Source organism: Myxocyprinus asiaticus, chromosome 20 (genome assembly GCF_019703515.2).
Source record: "Myxocyprinus asiaticus isolate MX2 ecotype Aquarium Trade chromosome 20, UBuf_Myxa_2, whole genome shotgun sequence".
Lineage (NCBI taxonomy): Eukaryota > Metazoa > Chordata > Actinopteri > Cypriniformes > Catostomidae > Myxocyprinus > Myxocyprinus asiaticus.
Genome location: NC_059363.1, coordinates 13,460,832 through 13,482,334, shown reverse-complemented (window position 1 = coordinate 13,482,334; position 21,503 = coordinate 13,460,832). Strand labels below are relative to the sequence as shown.

At 38.0% G+C, this 21,503-nt stretch overlaps 1 protein-coding gene across 1 annotated transcript in view; it reads left to right on the top strand.

The window, feature by feature from the left end:
• Window positions 1-21,503, top strand: part of LOC127411408 (ryanodine receptor 2-like) — a 72,910-nt gene that overhangs the window by 24,172 nt on the left and 27,235 nt on the right. Inside the window, 26 exon segments of the mRNA XM_051646945.1 lie at window positions 3,367-3,507; window positions 4,391-4,667; window positions 4,845-4,959; window positions 5,070-5,202; window positions 7,454-7,557; window positions 7,856-7,991; window positions 8,114-8,300; window positions 8,386-8,494; window positions 8,700-8,820; window positions 9,115-9,284; window positions 9,723-9,946; window positions 10,078-10,168; window positions 10,277-10,417; window positions 10,582-10,745; window positions 10,921-10,999; window positions 11,169-11,258; window positions 11,443-11,580; window positions 16,460-16,537; window positions 16,917-16,992; window positions 17,382-17,505; window positions 17,599-17,714; window positions 18,251-18,327; window positions 19,040-19,161; window positions 19,892-19,941; window positions 20,271-20,331; window positions 20,695-20,930. Coding sequence (XP_051502905.1) covers window positions 3,367-3,507; window positions 4,391-4,667; window positions 4,845-4,959; window positions 5,070-5,202; window positions 7,454-7,557; window positions 7,856-7,991; window positions 8,114-8,300; window positions 8,386-8,494; window positions 8,700-8,820; window positions 9,115-9,284; window positions 9,723-9,946; window positions 10,078-10,168; window positions 10,277-10,417; window positions 10,582-10,745; window positions 10,921-10,999; window positions 11,169-11,258; window positions 11,443-11,580; window positions 16,460-16,537; window positions 16,917-16,992; window positions 17,382-17,505; window positions 17,599-17,714; window positions 18,251-18,327; window positions 19,040-19,161; window positions 19,892-19,941; window positions 20,271-20,331; window positions 20,695-20,930 — 3,360 coding nt within the window.

Below are 21,503 nucleotides of genomic sequence, written 5' to 3'. Positions count from 1 at the left end.
GCATTACAATAATCTAGTCTTGAGGTCATGACTAGACCTCAAGACTAAATTAGGTCAGATGAGGTCATAGAATAAAACTATGAATTAGTTTTTCGGCACCAGAAACAGATAGCATGTGTCGTAACTTAGCAATATTTCCTAGGTGGAAGAATGCAGTTCTAAAAATATTGGAAATTTGTTTTTCAAAGGTTATATTGCTATTAAATATAACAACTAAATTTTTTGCTGTAGAAGTTGATGGTACAGTACATACATCAAGAGTCAGATTATATTTTAGCGTCTTTTAGGTTTTTGTTCCAATAATTAGTACTTCTGTTTTATCAGAATTGAGTAGAAGGAAATTGCTAGCCATCCACTCTTTGATATCATTTATACACTCTGTTAATTTGGAAAATTGTGAAATTTAGTTGGGTTTAGAAGAAATATAAAGTTGTGTATCATCGGCATAACAGTGAAAACTAATTCCATGGTTCCTGATAATGAAATGCAGCTGTTATGAGATGATAAGAGCAAGTCATTTGTAACTCTGATAAGTGCAGTCTCTGCACTGTGATGGGGCCTAAACCCTGACTGAAATTGTTAATATATTCCATTTCTCTGTTGAAATGAACATAGTTGGGAGGACACTACCTTTTCTAGTATTTTCGACATAAATGGTAGATTTGAAATCAGTCTGTAAATAGCCAATTCTCTGGGATCAAGCTATGGCTTCTTAATAAGCGGTTGATAACTGCCATTTTAAAGTTTCTTGGGACATGTCCTAAGGATAGCGAGGAGTTAATAATATTAAGAAGAGGTTCTGAGATTACTGGGAATTCTTCTTTTAAGAGCTTATTTGGTATTGGATTTAACATACATGTTGTGGCTTTTTGATAAGTTTTGTTAGCTCTTCATGATCTATGACAGCGAAATATTGAAGTTGCTTGTGAGCAAAATTATGAGACACTGTTTTCTGAGGTGCTGTGACAGTTGATTGCATAGTTCCAATTTTATTTCTGATTATTTTTATCAGTAAAGAAATTCGTGATGTCATTACTATTATGCTGTGGTGGAATATGTGGTTCAGTTGATGCTTTATTCCTATTTATTAACCAATTTAGCCACAGTACTGAATAAACACCTAGGACTGTTGTGGTTATTTTCTATGAGTTTATTAAAATATGCTGACCTGGCAGCTTTTAGTGCCTGTCATTTTCTGAGCTGCTTTCTTGAGAGCATGAGTGTGATCATTGTACCACGGTGCGAGGCCTTTTTCTTTAATTTTCTTTAATCGAAGGGGGGTGCTAGAGAAGACTTATTTATATTTTCTGTTATTTCCTCAAGTTCTTCTTGACTTTTTGGCTTACTGAGTATGTGAGACAATTCTAGAAGATCATTAGTGAAGCTATCTTTAGTGGTTGAAAGAATATTTCTGCCTGAATGATAGTGTCGTGTAGATTGAGTGACATTAGCTGATCGCAACAAACAGGAGACGAGTTAATGATCTGAGATGTCATCACTCTGCGGTAGAATTTCTAAAGTATCAACATCAGCTCCATATGATAGAATTAAATCTAGCGTATGATTATGGATGAGTTGTTCCTGTCTCATTTTGTCTGACTTCAAGAGAGTTGAGAATATCAATAAATGCTAATCCCATTGTGTCATTTTCATTATCTATGTGAATGTTGAAGTCACCAACAATTAAATCTCTATCTACATTAACTACTAGGTCAGATAGAAAATTGGCAAGTTCACAAAGGAAACCAGAGTAAGGCCCGGGTAATCTATACACTGTATCAAGGGCAAAAGATGACAGAGATTTTTTATTTATATCTGACGGTGTAATATTATGCATTATTAGTTCAAAAGATGTAAACTTGTAGCCTGTCTTCTGAGTAACACCAAAAACTTTAGCCAGCCAGTAATTTTGATCTGATGTCAGACACCCGAGCCCCCAAAATGCATTTAATAATGTTGGCTGTAGTCTCTATTTCCAAGTTCCTTACAATAGAATCACCAATTATTAGTGCTCTTTCAACATGATTCTCATTGGGTGCATCACTGAGTGGGGAGAATCGATTGGAAACCCTGACAGGACAGGAGAGTGGTGTCGCTTTGCTGAGCTAGTATGCCGCTGAGACGTCACCCAAATGCCCTGCTGTGGGGGCACTAGAGCCTGAATCAAAATGTGTGTGTTGCTCGCTGTTCTACCAGCATCCGAAACAGTATCTACTGGCTTCTATTTCTCACTGACCTCCACTAGCATTCGGATGCGTGTCTCTAACTTAACCTTCTCCATCAGCCTGACTAATTCCTTAAATTTATCACATGTGAGTCCCTCACTGCTGACGGAAGAAGCTATAGTAAACGTGGCATGCAATGCACGAAGCGATAATATGAGCGGATGCCATGACTTACAGCAAATGTTTGTTGTGGTGTTGGTGTTTTTTGATCAGCGGGGGTTTGAGATTAATGTGAATCCCTCACGTAATTTTGTTGAGGTGGTTCCTGATCACCAGTGGTTTGAGATTGATACAATGATCCGTGTAAAAAATGCGTGTGGTAAAGCACGCAGTTTAATCGCGATAAATGTTGAAAGGCAGGTATGCGCAGTAAAATGCACGTAGTTGTATCTCGTTAAAAAGTACAAAAGCAGGGGCCTGGGTAGCTCAGTGGTAAAAGACGCTGGCTACCACCCCTGGAGTTCGCTAGTTTGAATCCCAGGGTGTGCTGAGTGACTCTAACCAGGTCTCCTAAGCAACCAAATTGGCCCGGTTGCTAGGGAGGGTAGAGTCACATGGGGTAACCTCCTTGTGGTCGCTATAATGTGGTTCGTTCTCGGTGGGGCGTGTGGTGAGTTGAGCGCGGATGCCGCGGTGGATGGCGTGAAGCCTCCACACACGCTATGTCTTCGTGGCAACGCGCTCAAAAAGCCACGTGGTAAGATGCGCAGATTGATGGTCTCAGAACCGGAGGCAACTGGGATTCATCCTATGCCACTCGGATTGAGGGGAATCACTACACGACCACAAGGACTTAAAAGCACACTGGGAATTCCAAATTGGGTGAGAAAAAAAAAGTACAAAAGCAGAAAAAACATTGCTGCGAAATGGCAATTCCAAATAAAGCTTGGAGAGAGAACTTGAAGAGTGAAATTCTGAAGTGGAATTAAGCTGTAGCCTGATTTTATTTAGGACGGCAGGGCTTCCAATGCCAGCAGCCAATTCCTGTTGCCTAAAGGCGTGTTTAAAAAGGCTTCCAGTGCAGTCGCCCAAGGAGTGTACCTCCCACCTCCCATAGACTGGTCTGTCGAAACAGCTTGACTGAAAGAGAACACTCATTTTTAAAACATTTATCCTCATGTCTGTTTTTGGTTTAATTCAGAAATTGAGACAGACAGCGTTTCAGAGAATGAGAGTAAAGATGACCTGTTTGTCAAGAATCACCTCCAAGGCCTAGTGGATAAAATAATTCGTTTCAAGAGGCGGATGTCTGGCCTAGCTGAGAAGATTGTGAACAAACCGGGTAGGAAAAACTGCCAGAAATGTGTTTTTTATTAATTCCATTCCACACATTTACTCTTGGCTTGCAAAATGGATCTTTCCATATTTTTTTTAATTTTTTATTATTTTTTTAGGATCATGTTGTCATGTTTTGACCTATACCAATGCATACTCTAGATTATATTACTTCATAATGGCAAAGCTGTGCAGGGTCTGTCGATTACATGGCAGATGAGTAAACTTGAAGGAATATTTCACCCAAAAAAGAAAATTCTCTCATCATTTACTCACCCTCATGCCATCCCAGATGTGTATGGCTTTCTTTCTTCTGCTGAGCACAAGCAAAGAAGATTTTTAGAAGATCTCAGTTCTGTACGTCCATTCAGAATCCATGTCTTCTTAAGTGATCTAACAGATTTTGGGTGAGAAAAGACCAAAAATATTTCTTTTTCAGTATAAATCTTGACATTAGCAGTCTTCTTGGCGATCATGGTTTCAAGCTCGATTACACTTCCTAGTGACATCTAGTGCTCTGCGCATGTCAAGCACTAGGATGTGTAATCGAGAGACTGCAATGGCAAGATGTACAGTGAAAAAAAGAGTTATATTTTGGTCGGTTCTTACACAAAATAAATTAGATCGCTTAAGAAGACATGGATTAAACAACTGGAATCTTTTATTATGCTCTTTTTGGAGCTTCAAAGTTTTGGTCACCATTCATTTGCATTGTATGGACCCACAGAGCTGAGATATTCTTCAAAAAATCTTTGTGCGTGTTCTGCAGAATAAAGAAATTCATTCACATCTTAAATGGCATTAGGGCGAGTAAATGATGAGAGAATTTGTATTTTTTGGTGAACTATTCCTTTAAGCTGAAACAGATCTTGCACGTTCTCTCTTTCTAGTGTCTCTGAAGCAGCTGATATCAGAGACCATGCTAAGCTGGGCCCAGGATGGGGCTATAGAGGACCCAGCTCTGGTGCATGCTGTGTTCAGCTTGCTTCATCAACAGTATGCTGGGCTAGGTGGTCAGATGTCTACACCACTACAGAAGGCTTACTGTATCAGCCAGAACTCTGTGGAAGACACTCTCAACCTGCAGTGGGCACTAGCACGCATTCGTTCATTGCTCACGGCCAGGATGGGCAAAGAAGAAGTGGAACTCATGATCAGAGGACTAGGGTGAGATATCACATATCATTTGAAGCACAAAAAGAGTTTTCCAAATGAGATCCCATGGATTTTTGTACCATTGTTGACAACATGCAGTTTTCACTTCTTAAATTGTCAGATCTTTTGATGAAGTCCAAACCAATTTTATTCTTATCCCCCATTTGAGACCTGAATTTTCTTGTGTAGTGACATCATGAACAATAAAGTCTTCTATCAGCACCCTAATTTGATGAGAGCTCTGGGGATGCACAAGACTGTCATGGAAGTTATGGTGAATGTCTTGGATGCTAGAGAGTCCAAGGTAATCAAAATTACATCAGATGTTTGCATTGAGTTTTCACAAAGTGTTTTGTTTTGTTCACTCTCTTGAGATCCTTTGTTAACTCTGATTCTCTCTCTGGCCTCATTAAGGAAATCATGTTTCCCAAGATGGTTGCACACTGCTGTCGTTTCCTTTGTTATTTCTGTCGAATCAGCCGCCAAAATCAGAAGGCCATGTTTGATCATCTCAGCTACCTGCTGGACAACAGCAATGTTGGACTTGGTATATTTTCTTACTGATATATACTCTTACATGCTTTACTAGCTTATAGTTAAATAGAAATGACATTAAAAGCACAAATTACTGTGGAAGGAATTTGATAGCACCTGATGTAAATGGATAGTTCGCCCCAAAAATATTATCTGTAATCATTTACTCACCCATATATTATTCCAGACTTGTATGAGATACAGGTGTGAAACAACACAAGTAGTAGTAGTGGTAGTAGTAGTGTCTTTTGGAATTTTCTTTCAGTGAAGTGGTTAGGTAAATGATGACATGAATTTTTATTTTTGGGTGAACTATCCAGGAATAGTTCACACAAAAATGAAAATTCTCTCATCATTTACTCACCCTTATGCCATCCCAGATGTGTTTGACTTTCTTTCATCTTCTGAACTCTTTTTAGAAGAATTTGTCAGCTCTTTTGGTCCATACAATGCAAGTGAATGGGTGCCAACATTTTGAAGCCCCAAAAATTACATAAGTCAGCATAAAAGTAATCCAAAAGACTAGTGGTAAAATCAATGTCTTCAGAAGCAAAATGATGGGTGTGGGTGAGAAACAGATCAATATTTAAATTCTCCTCCCTGCTCTGTCAATCTCCACTTTAAATTTCACTTTCTTCTTATTGTGTTTTTGGCGATTCACTTTCTTCATGGATATCACCCCCTACTGGGCAGGAAGAAGAATTTCTGAGACTGTCCTGGCTGCGGACTGTAGTGCGATGACGTAGTCGATTTCCGTGTCGTACTGGATGTTTTTTAATGTGCACATCCACAGCTACATATTAGGCTATATTAGATTGTCTTTACAATACTATATGTTATTTAGTGTTGTCAGTACGGCATATCGCCTATATGCAATTTTGTTTGACAGGTTATATTAGCCTAGTGGCTAACTAAAAGTTAGTAGTTTAACTACTGCCGGTAGATCTATGTCTATATAAGCTTTAATGTTTAATACATTTAACCATATACAGTAATAAATGTTTGTTTCTCTCTGGTAGCTTCAAAGTTTTGTGTTTATTTTAAATACTGGACATATGCAATGTTTTGTATTTTATCTCCACGAACTGCTCTACTTGTGCCGTATCATAATCGACCATTGCAGGATACATAAAGATAAAAGTTTTCTTCTTTTTGTTCTTGCCATCTCAAGTAAGTTATATTTTAAAACAATATATGTGTTGTCCATAATCCACTTAACTTCGTTTTAGAAATCAAAGTCTACTAGCCTACACATTTTTATTTGTCCTGTTTGCTTTGTAAGGTTTAAAGACTGAAAATATCTATCTGTAACTGAATAATTATTCTCTTGTTTTACAGAGACGTTGTATCATAGATATGTAGAAGCAGTCATTGGCATGTTATAATCATTAATGTATTCATCAAATAAAGGCTATATATTTCTTTGTCCCTCTGTGATATACATGACAGTATAAAATAAGATTTTAATCCCAAATCAAATTAAAGAGAAATAGGACTGTATATTTTAAAACTGAATCAAACAAATAAAAAAACATGTAGCCAAAAAGTCATAATCCATACCAAACAAATTCACTCCAAATACTCAGCAACCTCTCATATTCTTTAGAAGACTAAAATCCCTGATGCTCAAATGTTATTAGTACGCTATACTATACTACTAATATAAAAAAAAATGTTTAAGGAAATACAATCATTATTGGACTCTCTTACTTTTTATTTACACAACGCTACGTACTGTAAATGCTGAATAAAATGTTTGCATTAAAGCATTCAGTATATCACGGATTTAATCCACTATGTAATGGATGTCCGTGTTGTAGTAGATGAAATCCACTACGTCGTCGTGCTACAGTCTGCAGCAAGGATCTCTTGGAATTTCTATCAAAAATGACTTAAATATTGATTTGTTTCTCATCCACACTTATCATGTCACTTCTGAATATATGTATTAAAACTGGAGACGTATGGATTACTTTTATGCTGACTTATGTGATTTTTTTTTGGAGCTTCAACATTTTAGCACCCATTCACTTGCATTGTATGGACCTACAGAACTGAAATATTCTTCTAAAAATCATAATTTGTGTTCTACAGAAGAAAGAAAGTCATACACATCTGGGATGGCATGAGAGTGAGTAAATGATGAGAAAATTTTCATTTTTGGGTGAACTATTCCTTAAAAACCTTCTCTCTCTGAACATGTGTAGGAAGGTTGAAATGTTTTAGATTGAAGTAGACAATAATTAATGTGTTTTTCTTATCAGCTTCTCCCTCAATGAGAGGATCGACCCCTCTAGATGTGGCTGCCGCCTCTGTGATGGACAACAATGAGCTTGCACTTGCTCTCACTGAGCCAGATCTGGAGAAAGTAAGACGCATGTCTCTATGGCTATGATCGGAATAGCATACTATCATAATACTCTCACTATTTCTGCTCTATACATGATATTTAGAATAATAAAATATATATTATACTATACTATATTATATTACATTACATTACATTACATTACATTACATTAAATTACATTACATTACATTACATTAAATTATATTATATTAGCACACACATCATGTTTTAACCGCTTTTGACTTGTGTTTTTCAATTGTCATTGTGAAGTCATAAAATCATGCTTTTCTCTGTCTTTCGGAATATGTTTGAACAGGTGGTGCAGTATTTGGGAGGCTGTGGTTTGCGTAGTTGTGCTCTGCTGGTCTCTAAAGGATACCCAGATATTGGTTGGAATCCTGTAGAGGGAGAACGTTACCTGAACTTTCTCCGCTTTGCAGTATTTTGTAATGGTAAGAGCTTCGATCTTTAATCCTGAAAAATACAGAAAAAAAAATGAAAAGATTTAATTTAGTCTGTCCATGACAACCTTGGTGTTCTTGGTTGTTTCTGGTTGGTTGTTTTCCTCCTACAGGTGAGAGCGTTGAGGAGAATGCCTATGTGGTGGTGAGGCTTCTGATTCGCCGGCCCGAATGCTTCGGTCCTGCCCTGCGAGGGGAGGGGGGAAATGGTCTCTTGGCTACCATGGAGGAAGCCATCAGAACTTCTGACCAACTGGATGGAATCAGTTCAGCCAGTACACACAGTTCCAAAAGGACTCTGTGAGTGTTACATTTTTCTTTTTCACATCTGTTTTTTTTCATTCTCACTCTAATGTCCATGTCTTATTCTGACCTACTCTCTAAGTGACACACTTGATGATGAAGATGATAATTTCATCCATATGGGACATGCCACAATGACCTTCTATTCTGCTCTTATCGATCTGTTAGGCCGCTGCGCCCCTGAGACACATGTAAGTGTTTTAGAAAACCCGCTGGGAGAGCTAGATAAGAGCCTCGTAATATGTTTTTAAGTTAAGGAAAGGCCTTATTCATTTATCTACTTTTTAAGCCACATTACTTTTCATTAAAGGTTATAAAGGTCTTCAAGGTTTGCTAATGGGTGTCTAGATTGTGTGTGTTTGTGTGTGTGTGTGTGTGTGTGTGTGTGGCCTGTAGCTTATAGAAGCAGGTAAAGGTGAAGCTACCCGCATCAGGGCCATCCTTAGGTCTCTTGTTCCCAGAGAGGATCTGGAGGGAATCATCAATATCCCTTTCAGTCTACCAACCGTGAACACAGGTGTGTGGTTGTGGATAAAGTCACTGTATGAACCTGGGATGTTGAAAGTTAACCCAAGTTAAATATACATTCATGATGTGAAATCATTATTTTCCAGAGTATTGAATTATCTTTCTAAATGTATTTGATTGACATAAATTAGGCTCTGTTTAATGAGAGAGTCTGATGTCAGTTTTAAAAAAAACTCAGTACATTTTGTATGGGGTTGTTGGCAAAGGTGTGTAGTAGTTGGTTATTTTAAGTGTAAATGTGATTAATTTGTGGTTGAAAATATTTTGTTCTTGTTATAATTAGATGGTCAAGTGGTGGAGCCAGACATGTCTCGACTATTCTGTCCGGATCACAAAGCGGCCATGGTGCTGTTTTTGGACCGGGTTTATGGAGTTGAGGACCAGCAGTTCTTGCTACGTCTACTGGAGTGTGGTTTCCTGCCTGACCTGCAAGCTGCTGTTAACATAGACAATGTAAGGGGGCAGACATTGCTTTAAGGAAAAGTTCACCCAGAATTGAATATTTGGTTATCATACAGCATATCTAAACACCCCATGTATCATTCCAAACACATATGACATACTTTCTTCTATGGAACACAAATGAGTTATAATGCAGAAAGCCCTGTATGAAAGTGAAGGACAAGCAAGTGCCATAAAGTATCATCGACTCTATATTCAAAGTCTGAAGCCATATGATAGTTTTGTGTGAGGAAAAGACTGAAATTTAGGTCCCCTCCACCATATATCTCAAATCGATATATGGTGGAGCCTCATTGAAACATGTCCTCATTCTGCCAATATGCACAGGTTTTTCAGTTTTGGATGGGCTATTCCTTAAAATAAGTGGGAATACATATTAATACATTATTGCAAGAGATGATAAATGCATTTCCATCTTTTCCTTCGCAGACTGGGTTGGGCGGAACAGACATGGCGCTGGCCCTGAACCGATACATATGTGTTGCTGTGCTCCCATTACTGAGTAAGTATTCCTCTCTGCTCTGTGACTCTACATCGCTGCATGTTGAGCCAGTGGATGATCTCCTGCAGGGTGTGTACAGCCTCTCCAAAGCCAGTGGACTGACCAAAGCCCAGAGAGACGCCATCCAGGACTGTCTGCTGGCTGTGTGTGGGTGAGGATGCTAGAATGATGACTCCACGCATTTCTGTGCTGATCTATGCTCATGGCATGTTCTGTTTTGGATGCTGGTGTCCGGGATGAGATATTCTGATTATATGTATTTGTGTAACTCTGTTCCCCCAGAAAACTAAAGCCTTCAATGTTGCTGTCTCTTCTGCGTAATCTTGTGTTTGATGTTCCTCAACTATCAGAAAATTCCAAGATGCCACTGAAGGTCTACACTGATGATATAGTATAAGAATAAAGTCAATTAAGCTATCAATTTAAAGCTGAATGTTATTTCTTTCATATAACTTATCACAATGGTCACTTCCCTTTCCAGTTGCTTAACAATCATTATGAGCAGAACAGGAAGTACTACTGTTGGAATGAACGTTGGGGTGGCTTTGGTTTAGCCTCAGAGGAAGAACTTCGCCTGACCAGGAGGCTGTTTTGGGGCATATTCAGTGCACTTGCCAAAAAGGTGGGAAAAGACACTGATTATGAGCCTCACTGATGTGAAATTGCAAAAAAATGTCAAACTATTGCTGTGGTAGACCACACAAACGATTCAGGTCTTTAAAAGTACCAATTCATTTGAGCATTTGAAATGCAGTTAAATTGTTCATTTTTGAATCTTATCCCCAGTCATATGATGCAGACCTGTTCAAATTGGCCCTCGGTTGTCTCAGTGCGGTTGCTGGGGCGATTCCTCCCAACCATATTGACCTAAGCTGTACAGGTGGACGAGAGAAACACTCTGTGATGGACTCGGAGAGACTGTTTTGTCCTCGGCCCCTGGACACCTCAAAGTAAGATTGCTATGAACTTTGAAAATTGCTATGAAAGGGTCATGCACATCCCAAACCAGGTCAAACAGACACACTTGGGAGGGCACTATAGAACCATGACCACTAATCTCAGAGGTTCATTTGACCCTTTTATGAGAAGCATATTATAAATGATTGTTTAATTTTTTGTTCATAGTGTGACTATCCCAGAGAGGCTGGAGTTTGTGGTGAATAAATATGCTGAACACACACATGAGAAGTGGTCACTGGACAAGGTAAAGACTAAGAGTCTATTCATTTTAACATGGGAGTACAGACCTGTAGTTTTATTTAGATAGAAGAAAAGTTTGAGAGGGAATACAGAAAAATTACAATTCTGTAATTTTAAAGACATTTGTGTTTGTTTGTCCAAAACGAGCAAGTGTTTTATCCCCTCCCCCCCAGTTTGCTAATGGTTGGGTCCATGGAGAGCAGCTTTCTGAGAGCTCTAAAGTTCACCCACTCCTGAAACCTTACAGAGCTCTGTCTGAGAAGGTATCTAACCTGCTCTCATGCACAATGAATGCATGCACACACATAATAATTGACAACACCAGATATTTTACTGTTCCTTTTTCAAAGCACAAACACCTTTGCTAAGGTATTGGATTGAATTTGTCAGTGTATTGTCTGATTTTTCATAGAAGTTGGCCACTTACAAGGTTGCTCTATATTTTAGGATAAAGAAGGTTATCGAGCGGCCATTAAAGAGACAGTGAAGTGCATGGTGATCTTGGGTTGGACTATTGAGAGGACAACAGAAGGAGAGACACAAGGCTTTCACAACCCAGCCAGGAGAATTTCACAGTCTGGTCAGGTAATAAAGTGCACCATTAAAAGGTTAGTTCACCCAAAAATGAAAATTATCTCATCATTTACTCACCCTCATGCCATCCCAGGTGTGCATGACTTTCTTTCTTCAGCAGAACACATTTGAAGAAAAATTTAAAAATATATTTGCTCAGTAACTCCTTAAAATTAAAGTGGATGGTGTTCAAACTTTTGAAGCTCCAAAAATCAGACAGTCAGCATAAATGTCATCCATACCACTCTAGTTGTTACGAAACGATCACTTCTGGTGTGAAAAATATAAATGTTTAAGTACTTTTTAACTCTAAATCATCACTTCCAGTCAGCAGCGTTATGGGCGTGTGACATAATCGCGTTGGCATGTTCACGTGAAAACTGATGCATGTGCGACACACCCGGAAGAGCAGTGCTGTTTACAGCTGAGTAGGAGGAACGCTGTACAGAAACATTGTTGGTTTTGGTTTAGATCTGTATTTGTATCTGTATGTTTACTCACAGTGGTGTGTTTGTGTGCTTATCCTGGATGTCTCAACTGAGAGGAGAACGTGAGATTATGACTGTAACATGCCAGCGTGAATATGTCCCACGAGGACCATGTAAACTCAGCGCTCTCATGAATGCATATACTGCTGCTGATCAGAAGCGATGGTTTATAGTTAAAAAGTACTTAAATATTGATCTTTATCGCACCAAACGTGATAGTGTCATTTTTGAAGGCATTTAACCGCTGAAGTCATATGGGTAACATTTATGCGGACTGTCTGTGATTTTTGGAGCTTCAAAGGTTGGATCACCATCCAATTGTATTTTAAGGACCTGCTGAGCTAAGATATTTTTCTATTTTTCTTCAAATGTGTTCTGCTGAAGAAAGAAAGTCATATACACCTGGGATGGCATGAGAGAGTTAAAAATTAGAGAATTGTAATTTTTGGGTGAACTGTCCCTTTAACCCTGTGGGGTCGACGGACGCGCCGGCACGTCCTGCTGGATTATTTCCTCATAACAGCGGAAACAACTTAAAATACTCCGTCATTTTTGGGCATACAGATTAGTGTAAGACATCATTAGAGACTATAAAGGGTCTACTTTTATTTGTGTACACTCACAATAACAACAAAACCTTGTGCTTTTGTAAAATAAAGAAAATAAACAGGGTGCGCTTTCAGCCGTCACTGTCTCCGCGAGCATCTTTCTGAAACACGTCACAAAAATTAACTGAAACTCCGCGAATTGTTATCACACAAACATGAAACATACAGGTGCATCTCAATAAATTAGAATGTCGTGGAAAAGTTCATTTATTTCAGTAATTCAACTCAAATTGTGAAACTCGTGTATTAAATAAATTCAATGCACACAGACTGAAGTAGTTTAAGTCTTTGGTTCTTTTAATTGTGATGATTTTGGCTCACATTTAACAAAAACCCACCAATTCACTATCTCAAAAAATTAGAATACATCATAAGACCAATAAAAAAAAAACACTTTTAGTGAATTGTTGGCCTTCTGGAAAGTATGTTCATTTACTGTATATGTACTCAATACTTGGTAGGGGCTCCTTTTGCTTTAATTACTGCCTCAATTCGGCGTGGCATGGAGGTGATCAGTTTGTGGCACTGCTGAGGTGGTATGGAAGCCCAGGTTTCTTTGACAGTGGCCTTCAGCTCATCTGTATTCTTTGGTCTCTTGTTTCTCATTTTCCTCTTGACAATACCCCATAGATTCTCTATGGGGTTCAGGTCTGGTGAGTTTGCTGGCCAGTCAAGCACACCAACACCATGGTCATTTAACCAACTTTTGGTGCTTTTGGCAGTGTGGGCAGGTGCCAAATCCTGCTGGAAAATGAAATCAGCATCTTTAAAAAGCTGGTCAGCAGAAGGAAGCATGAAGTGCTCCAAAAGTTCTTGGTAAACGGGTGCAGTGACTTTGGTTTTCAAAACTGCATTTGGTTTTACAATGGACCAACACCAGCAGATGACATTGCACCCCAAATCATCACAGATTGTGGAAACTTAACACTGGACTTCAAGCAACTTGGGCTATGAGCTTCTCCACCCTTCCTCCAGACTCTAGGACCTTGGTTTCCAAATGAAATACAAAACTTGCTCTCATCTGAAAAGAGGACTTTGGACCACTGGGCAACAGTCCAGTTCTTCTCCTTAGCCCAGGTAAGACGCCTCTGACGTTGTCTGTGGTTCAGGAGTGGCTTAACAAGAGGAATACAACAACTGTAGCCAAATTCCTTGACATGTCTGTGTGTGGTGGCTCTTGATGCCTTGACCCCAGCCTCAGTCCATTCCTTGTGAAGTTCACCCAAATTCTTGAATTGATTTTGCTTGACAATCATAAGGCTGCGGTTCTCTCGGTTGGTTGTGCATCTTTTTCTTCCACACTTTTTCCTTCCACTCAACTTTCTGTTAACATGCTTGGATACAGCACTCTGTGAACAGCCAGCTTCTTTGGCAATGAATGTCTGTGGCTTACCCTCCTTGTGAAGGCTGTCAATGATTGTCTTCTGGACAACTGTCAGATCAGCAGTCTTCCCCATGATTGTGTAGCCTAGTGAACCAAACTGAGAGACCATTTTGAAGGCTCAGGAAACCTTTGCAGGTGTTTTGAGTTGATTAGCTGATTGGCATGTCACCATATTCTAATTTTTTGAAATAGTGAATTGGTGGGTTTTTGTTAAATGTGAGCCAAAATCATCACAATTAAAAGAACCAAAGACTTAAACTACTTCAGTCTGTGTGCATTGAATTTATTTAATACACGAGTTTCACAATTTGAGTTGAATTACTGAAATAAATGAACTTTTCCACGACATTCTAATTTATTGAGATGCACCTGTATGTCTAAAGAAAGCTTAAAATGTCTACTTTTAAATAAAACAATACAAATTTAAAACAAATATTCTCCTGCAATGTAATCTGTATGAAATAAAGAGATGTACAGTTTCTCCTGGCTCAGCTAATTATCCCTAATGTGATCACACCCACCAGCAGAGCGTGCTATTCATACGGTAATGTGCTGAGGCGATCAATGCAAATGGTAAACACCCCCAGCAGTGCCTTAAAAAGCATCAAGTTCATTCACTTTTCTGCGTGTTTGGAAGATGGCACTCTACACAGGTGAGGAAGGTCCTGGATAGTGACAAAGAGTTCACATTTTCCTCAGAAGAAGAGCGGGAATCCGACGAGGAATGTTTGAAGAGCGACTTGATCCAGCCGAGGATACAATTTCGGATTGAATCAAAGTCTTTACTTACATTAGTTGACATGCTATTTTATATAAACATGTACATATTTTACAAGTTGGATTATTTCCAGACTTGTCAGCCAGGATTCAGAGTATTAAAATTTGAAATATGTTGTAATAGGCAAGTTTTAGTTACATTTAAATGTTGTTTCGGCTGAAGCAGGTATTTAAATTGTATGCTGTATGATATAAATAATATATTTAATATGATATAAAAATAATATGAATGTTTAGATTAGATTTAAACTAGTGTTTATGCTGCCTCATTATCATCAACGAAGCTTGTGCGAGCAAATATCTGTTCGGGTGTAAATGTGTAAAATGTGCTGTAAATATGCCCATATTAGAAAATCAGCATATTAGAATGATTTCTGAAGGATCATGTGACACTGAAGACTGCAGTAATGATGCTGAAAATTCAGCTTTGATCACAGGAGTAAACTGCATTTTACAATATATTCAAATAGAAAACAGTTATTTTAAATTGTAAAAATATTTCACAAAATCACTGTTTTTGCTGTATTTTGGATCAATTAAATGCAGCCTTGGTGAGCAGAAGAGACTTCTTTTAAAAACGTTAAAAATCTTACAGATCTAAAACTTTTAAATGGTAGTGTAGGTCTAAAGTTTTTAAGTAATGTAAATAAAATGTATAGTCAGATTACTTCTTTTAACTTAAACTTGATTTTGCTACAAACAATACATTCAATCATTAAGTCTCCTCACATTCATTCTCTCTCAGGGGAGGGGTTTTTCTCTCCTCAGGTGTGAATCACATCAATATTCATAATCATCCACGCCTCCTCGCATATGGCCTTTCTAACAGTAAAAGTGTCTTACAAAAGTTAAATGACTATATTGTTTTGTATGAATGAGTGATCAGGATGGTTTTCACATCATTTTTGTAGCAAAAACTCTAGGCTACAAGATCCAGTTCTCAAAAGTCTTGTGAACAAATGTTTAGTATGTGTTATATGGCCTTATTTCAGTGACTTAACATTTTTGTTTTTTCAAAAACCATGCATAAACATTATTTTCTCAAAAATACAAACATGTACATATGTGTGTTGTTCACATATTATTGTAGCCCAATATGTGCTGAATACAGTGTTATCAGACTTTAGCCATTTAATATGTTTTTAAGCAACTGAAAAAAGCACAAATGTCAAGGCATGTCAAAACTTCTCCAGGGCCCAAAACACCCTCAGACCCCAGAGGGTTAAGGGGAGCATAAAGCTATATTGATGAACTGCACCAATGCACCATCTTACTTATGTGCACTATTTGAGTAAATTATTTATAGATAGTAAATTGTTACAGCAGATTCTTACACAATATGATGCTACATTTTATTTTTTTTATTTTTTTGGCACTGCAGCTGTTTGCACCATGTATAAATTATTTATGCATTAATTGTTCTGATTGCTGTTCTGTATTACACATGGCAAATATAAGTGATTCAGATTAAGAATACGCTGTGAGTCTTGTAAGATATTGTATATTTTCAGTTTGAGAGCATGAGAAGCAATTAGAATAGGCTGTGCTTGGGGTTTACAAATGTTTGATATCAAACCAGGTAAATAGTTTCTATGAGGAAAATCAGTTTTCCTTCATCTTTTGTCTGCCAATAGCTGTCCTTTGAAGGAGCCTCAACATTCAGTCCTAAGCCTGTGGACACCAGCAGTGTCATTCTGTCCTGGGATCAGTATGTAAGTGAGCACCAGACAGCATCCTTAATGTAACTCCCTGAATCTTAAGTCCTTATTATTGTCACGGTAATAAACTGCTAGAAGGACCATTTGAGACACACACTGCCTTTTAAACTTTTCACTGCAGGATATATAGAGTCTCCCCCCAATTTAAAAAGTCATGCACCTAAATCTAAATAAATTCTACAGGTCAGATAAGAGAATATATTATTTATAAGTAATTGCTGCTTTTAACTTGGGTAATTAACATCATACATTAATTTTTTGGCAAATTTGGGAAAATAACAGAACATTAGTCATTCTAGAAAGTGCCAGCCAGCTCTGTCCATGAGCATGATTAAAAAGATAAATTAAATGCACTATCTTTCTGGTTTTGAAGGCTATGGCTGAGCAGTTGGCTGAGAATTATCATCACATCTGGGCTGTGAAGAAGCTGCAGGAACTGAAGAGTAAAGGTGTGTATTACAGATGGGACACTGTGAGAGATGATGCAGTAAATTATATTTCATTAGGGTTCCTGCGGCCACCTGCGTCTTACAGTGAAACAGGACACGGTCAAATAGCAATACTGTTTTGGGGGGAGATTTGGATGTGCACTGTACAGGTATGGGGGATTTTTATCCTTTGATATTGCTGTTAATAATAAAGGAATAATGTACTGTATGCACTAAATACTTAAGGAGAGCCCAGTACAGGCTAAAGACAACTGTCCTTCACAAATGTAATTAAATCTAATGCATTTTCTTCAATTTTATAACACTTTTAACACCAGTGGTGATTACCTCAAAGCCAAAATGGCAATCCTAAAAATGTCAGTGATGATGCTGTTGCTCTTTTTGTCCAGGAGGGGGCAGTCATCCCCTGCTTGTTCCATATGATGCTTTGAGTGTTAAAGACAAGAGTCATGTAAGAGGCAAAGCTCAAGATGTTCTCAAGTTCTTCCACATCAATGGGCACTCGGTGAAAAGGTGAGGACTCTTCTCTGCTGTTCAATACTAGAATGACCACATTGCATTTTAAGTGCCCATGTCCCTTTCACTGACTGCCGTCTCACTGCATAGAAACAGAAAGGTGGCAGATGCCGACTCCCCAGCGATTGCCAGCCGCTTTGCTTACGGCCTGCTCCAGCAAGCCCTCTGCCTCACTGAGAAAGCCCAAGAGCAGTTACTTGAGCTGGGTTAGACACTTCCACATATCCCCCCTGTTCCACCGTCTCCTCTCCTTTTCTCTCCTATTATTTAAACAGACTTGCTTATTAGGCTTTTGGTGATCTCAGAATGGGCAGCACACTCTTGTTTGATGCAAATGTCCAATAATTTCAAGGCCTCATTGATTTGAAGGGGGTGGTTAAAAAATTATAATTAATTTACTCACCCTCATGTCATTCCAAACATGTATGCCTTTCTTTCTTCTGTGGAACGTAAAAGAAGATGTTTTGAAGAAGGTTGACACTGCTCTTTTCCATGTAAATTTCTGTTTCCTAATGTCATCGTCTTCCAAAGTATGTAGTACAGTATTTAATTGAGAATGAGAGGCGAAAACCTGCCAAAATCAATGCGTTGTCAACCGATAATGCATTATTGTGGATGTGGCCTGACTCTTCTTTTGTCTACCGTAGAAGAAAGAAAGTATTTGAAAGAAAATATTTGTGGTGGCTTTTCAGAAGAACATGAAAACATGGCCTAGTTATCTTCTTGTGTTTCTGTTTTGCAGAGATTGCTCAGGCCCAAAGGCAGATTAACAAGACTGAGAAAGTTCCCCATGAACAGCAAATGTATTTCTTCATTAAGGTCAGGCATTGTTTCTGTAGTCCAGACATTTGGATCAGACCTTTGCACTGAAAGCCATGAGAATTTATCACAGCATAGGAGCTGACTGATGACAGACTTGTTTAAACAACTACCTGATTTGATCCCCAAGCAACCATATAATGGATTTTTAAGAGACTGCAAATGTGTATTTTGAGTATTGGGAATTGAGTACTGTGTGTTGTATCTTGCATGGTAATCAAAACAAAAATCTCAGCTTGTGTAAAGCTACAAGATGAAAGTTTACACATTTAAAAAAATAAAAATGAGTATAGTTGTCATAGTCAATTTGTGTAAGTGCAGATACTGTAATTATGGCTTTTGTGTTGTTTTTGCAATTGGACATCTGTGAGGGTCATGTCACTGCTGATCTCGTAATTGATTGCACGTCATGTTTTGCTTTGCATGATGGTATCTCCCCCTGTTCTGAGACAATATGCTGCCTGTCAGTTAAAAGGCTTTCTTTCCCACGCAAACATTAGTAACAGTGGTCAGCAGTCCACTGACCTGCACACGAACATCCATCTCATTAATGTGCACGAAAAATGTACACTTCAACGCTAAAACATCTCACTGTCATTTCAAATGGACATTTCTTTAAGGTTCTAGTTCGTAAACAGCAGATGACTTATAGACACTTGTTTTATTCTGTTTATTCAAACCTAACTGTTTTTTCTTGTTTTTTTCATCCCAGGTTATATTGCCACTGGTTGATCAATACTTCAGAAATCACTATCACTACTTCCTGTCTACTACAATGTCTTCCCTTAGAGATGGTTTTCAGTCCTCCAGCAAAGAGAAAGAAATGGTGACTAGGTAATAAGTGAAAACAGACTACAATGACAGGCGTGTGTTTGTATGGCAGGGCTCAACAATAAGGACTGCTTTCAACATCTACTTGCATAAAGAAATGTAATTTTTTGCCATATTTATTTGTGTCGCTCCAAACTCATATGACTTTCTTTACTGCATGCAACACTAAAGGGGGATTTTGAATAATTGTTCTGGTCGCTTCTTTTCATGCAATTGTAATAAAGGGGGACTGAGGCTTTCAAGCTTAAAAAAAAAAACTATTGTAAAAATTGTCTATACGACTTTTGTGCTATTCCACTCTTGGTGGAACCATATGAAAGCTTTGTTTAAGGAACAAATCAAAACATAAGTTGTTATTCACTGAAAATCTTGACATCCGCATTCAAAATTTCTTTTTTTGTGTTTCATGGATTAAAATACGTATCGTTATACAAGTTTGGAATGACAAAGTGAGTAAATAATGTTTTCATTCTTGAAAATTATTCATTAAAATAAATTTATAAATTAATAGTTTTTCAGTTAAATTGTATTTTTATTAATTTATTATTTGTATTAATTTTTTGTTGAGCCCTGAAGTATGGTATATGAGATGTCTGGGCTCAAACTCTGTTCTATGTTCACTTTTGCTTCTCTGTCATTATACTGTATATTTTCAGTTCAATCCATCTTGTTGTTTCCACCTATTTCCCTGATTTCTTCTCTTATACTCATCCTCTCTCGTGTCATCCTTTAGTTTGTTCTGTAAACTTGGAGCTCTAGCCAGATGCAGAATCTTTCTGTTTGGTAAGGGTTGATGTGGATGAATGTTTCTCTCTCTCTCTCTCTCTCTCTCTCTCTCTATCTGTCTCTCTATCTCTCTCTCGTTCTGTATGTCTCTCTTTTTAATAGAAAGCTGGTTTGGTTTATTTTGGTACAAACACTTGTAATTTAGAGTCACGTCTTTATATTCAGTTCATGCACTCTGAGATTTATCCACTGCTATTATTCACTCACCCCAGCCTTGTAATGCTCAGGTGAATACTTTCATACCTCATTAATTTTACTTACCAACCCTCCCTTGAAACTTTATACTAGCTGGATTACACAGAGCTCAAAGCCATGTTTCCTCTTAGGAAATGATGCCCTTGCCGTGGTGAGCTGCCTACAAATCCTGGCACAGTCCTTGGATGGCAGGTAATGCCACACCAAATAAACGTGAAAAAATAGATACTTTAATGAACAAAAAATTAAATGAGAAAATCAATTATTAAAAGGAAATACAATTTAAGCTTAATATAGAAATCACTGTAAAATGTACAGTTGTTTTTATTTTAATTTTATTTTTTGATAAAAAAGTGATTGTTAATTGCATTTTTAATTTGTCTATAGCTTTTTCTGTTTTAATGGCACAAATAGGCTCCCATACTATACATACTAATCATGTTTTTGTGACATTTTCAGTTAAATGAAAATCAATGTTTAATTCAATTTATTCAATTCAATGAATAGAAAATGTATAGCTTTATGCTGATTTGCCAAATGATTGTTTGTTTCTAGGACAATAATGAAAGCTACTGAATCAGTCAGGGTGTCACTGTGGTCATTCTTTGAAGCTGCAGCAGAGGATCTAGAACTAACTGTGGAAAATGTGATCCGGGAGGACTATGGACTGATCCGAGCCCAGATCAGGGGAGACAGTGAGGTCATAACATACACCATCACTGCCCTGATCCCAGTGCTAACTGCTCTGTTCCAGCATGAATCACACAGGCAGCACGGAGGAGGACTGATTGGTTAGTGGAGAGGATGGAAGAAATCACGGCAGCTAATTGGATGCATAATGAAAAGATTAGTGTGTCCTATGATGAATGAACAGATGAAAGGGCAGATGGAGGGAAAATAAATGAAGGTTATGGAAAGCCTGTGGAAAAATATTCAGAAAGGTGTTGGATGAAGCAGATCACTTCCCTTTTCACTTACTTCTGTTTTGACAATTAGACAGGCACTTCACTTCCTGTCTGCATAGGATACAGTAGTTCACTGAGCCCTGTGTTTGACCCCTCTTATTTTTTTTCATGGTCATGTGTGTCTGGGTTTGTATTAGAAAAGATTTGTCTTTTCGCTCATGTGGTACTAATTGGAAAACTAGAGAAAATTGCTCTACTAAATGTAGCATTTTCTTCTCACTATACCAGTCAAAGGTTTGGACACACAATCTGTAGGGTTAAGCTTAAATTGTTGAAAATAATTTAATAGACAAATATACAATGTGTTTACATATGCATTTCTTTACAGAACTTTTTTTTGCATACATAGCTGATACCTCATGACACAAGTTCAAAAAATGCTTGGCAAAGATGGCTACT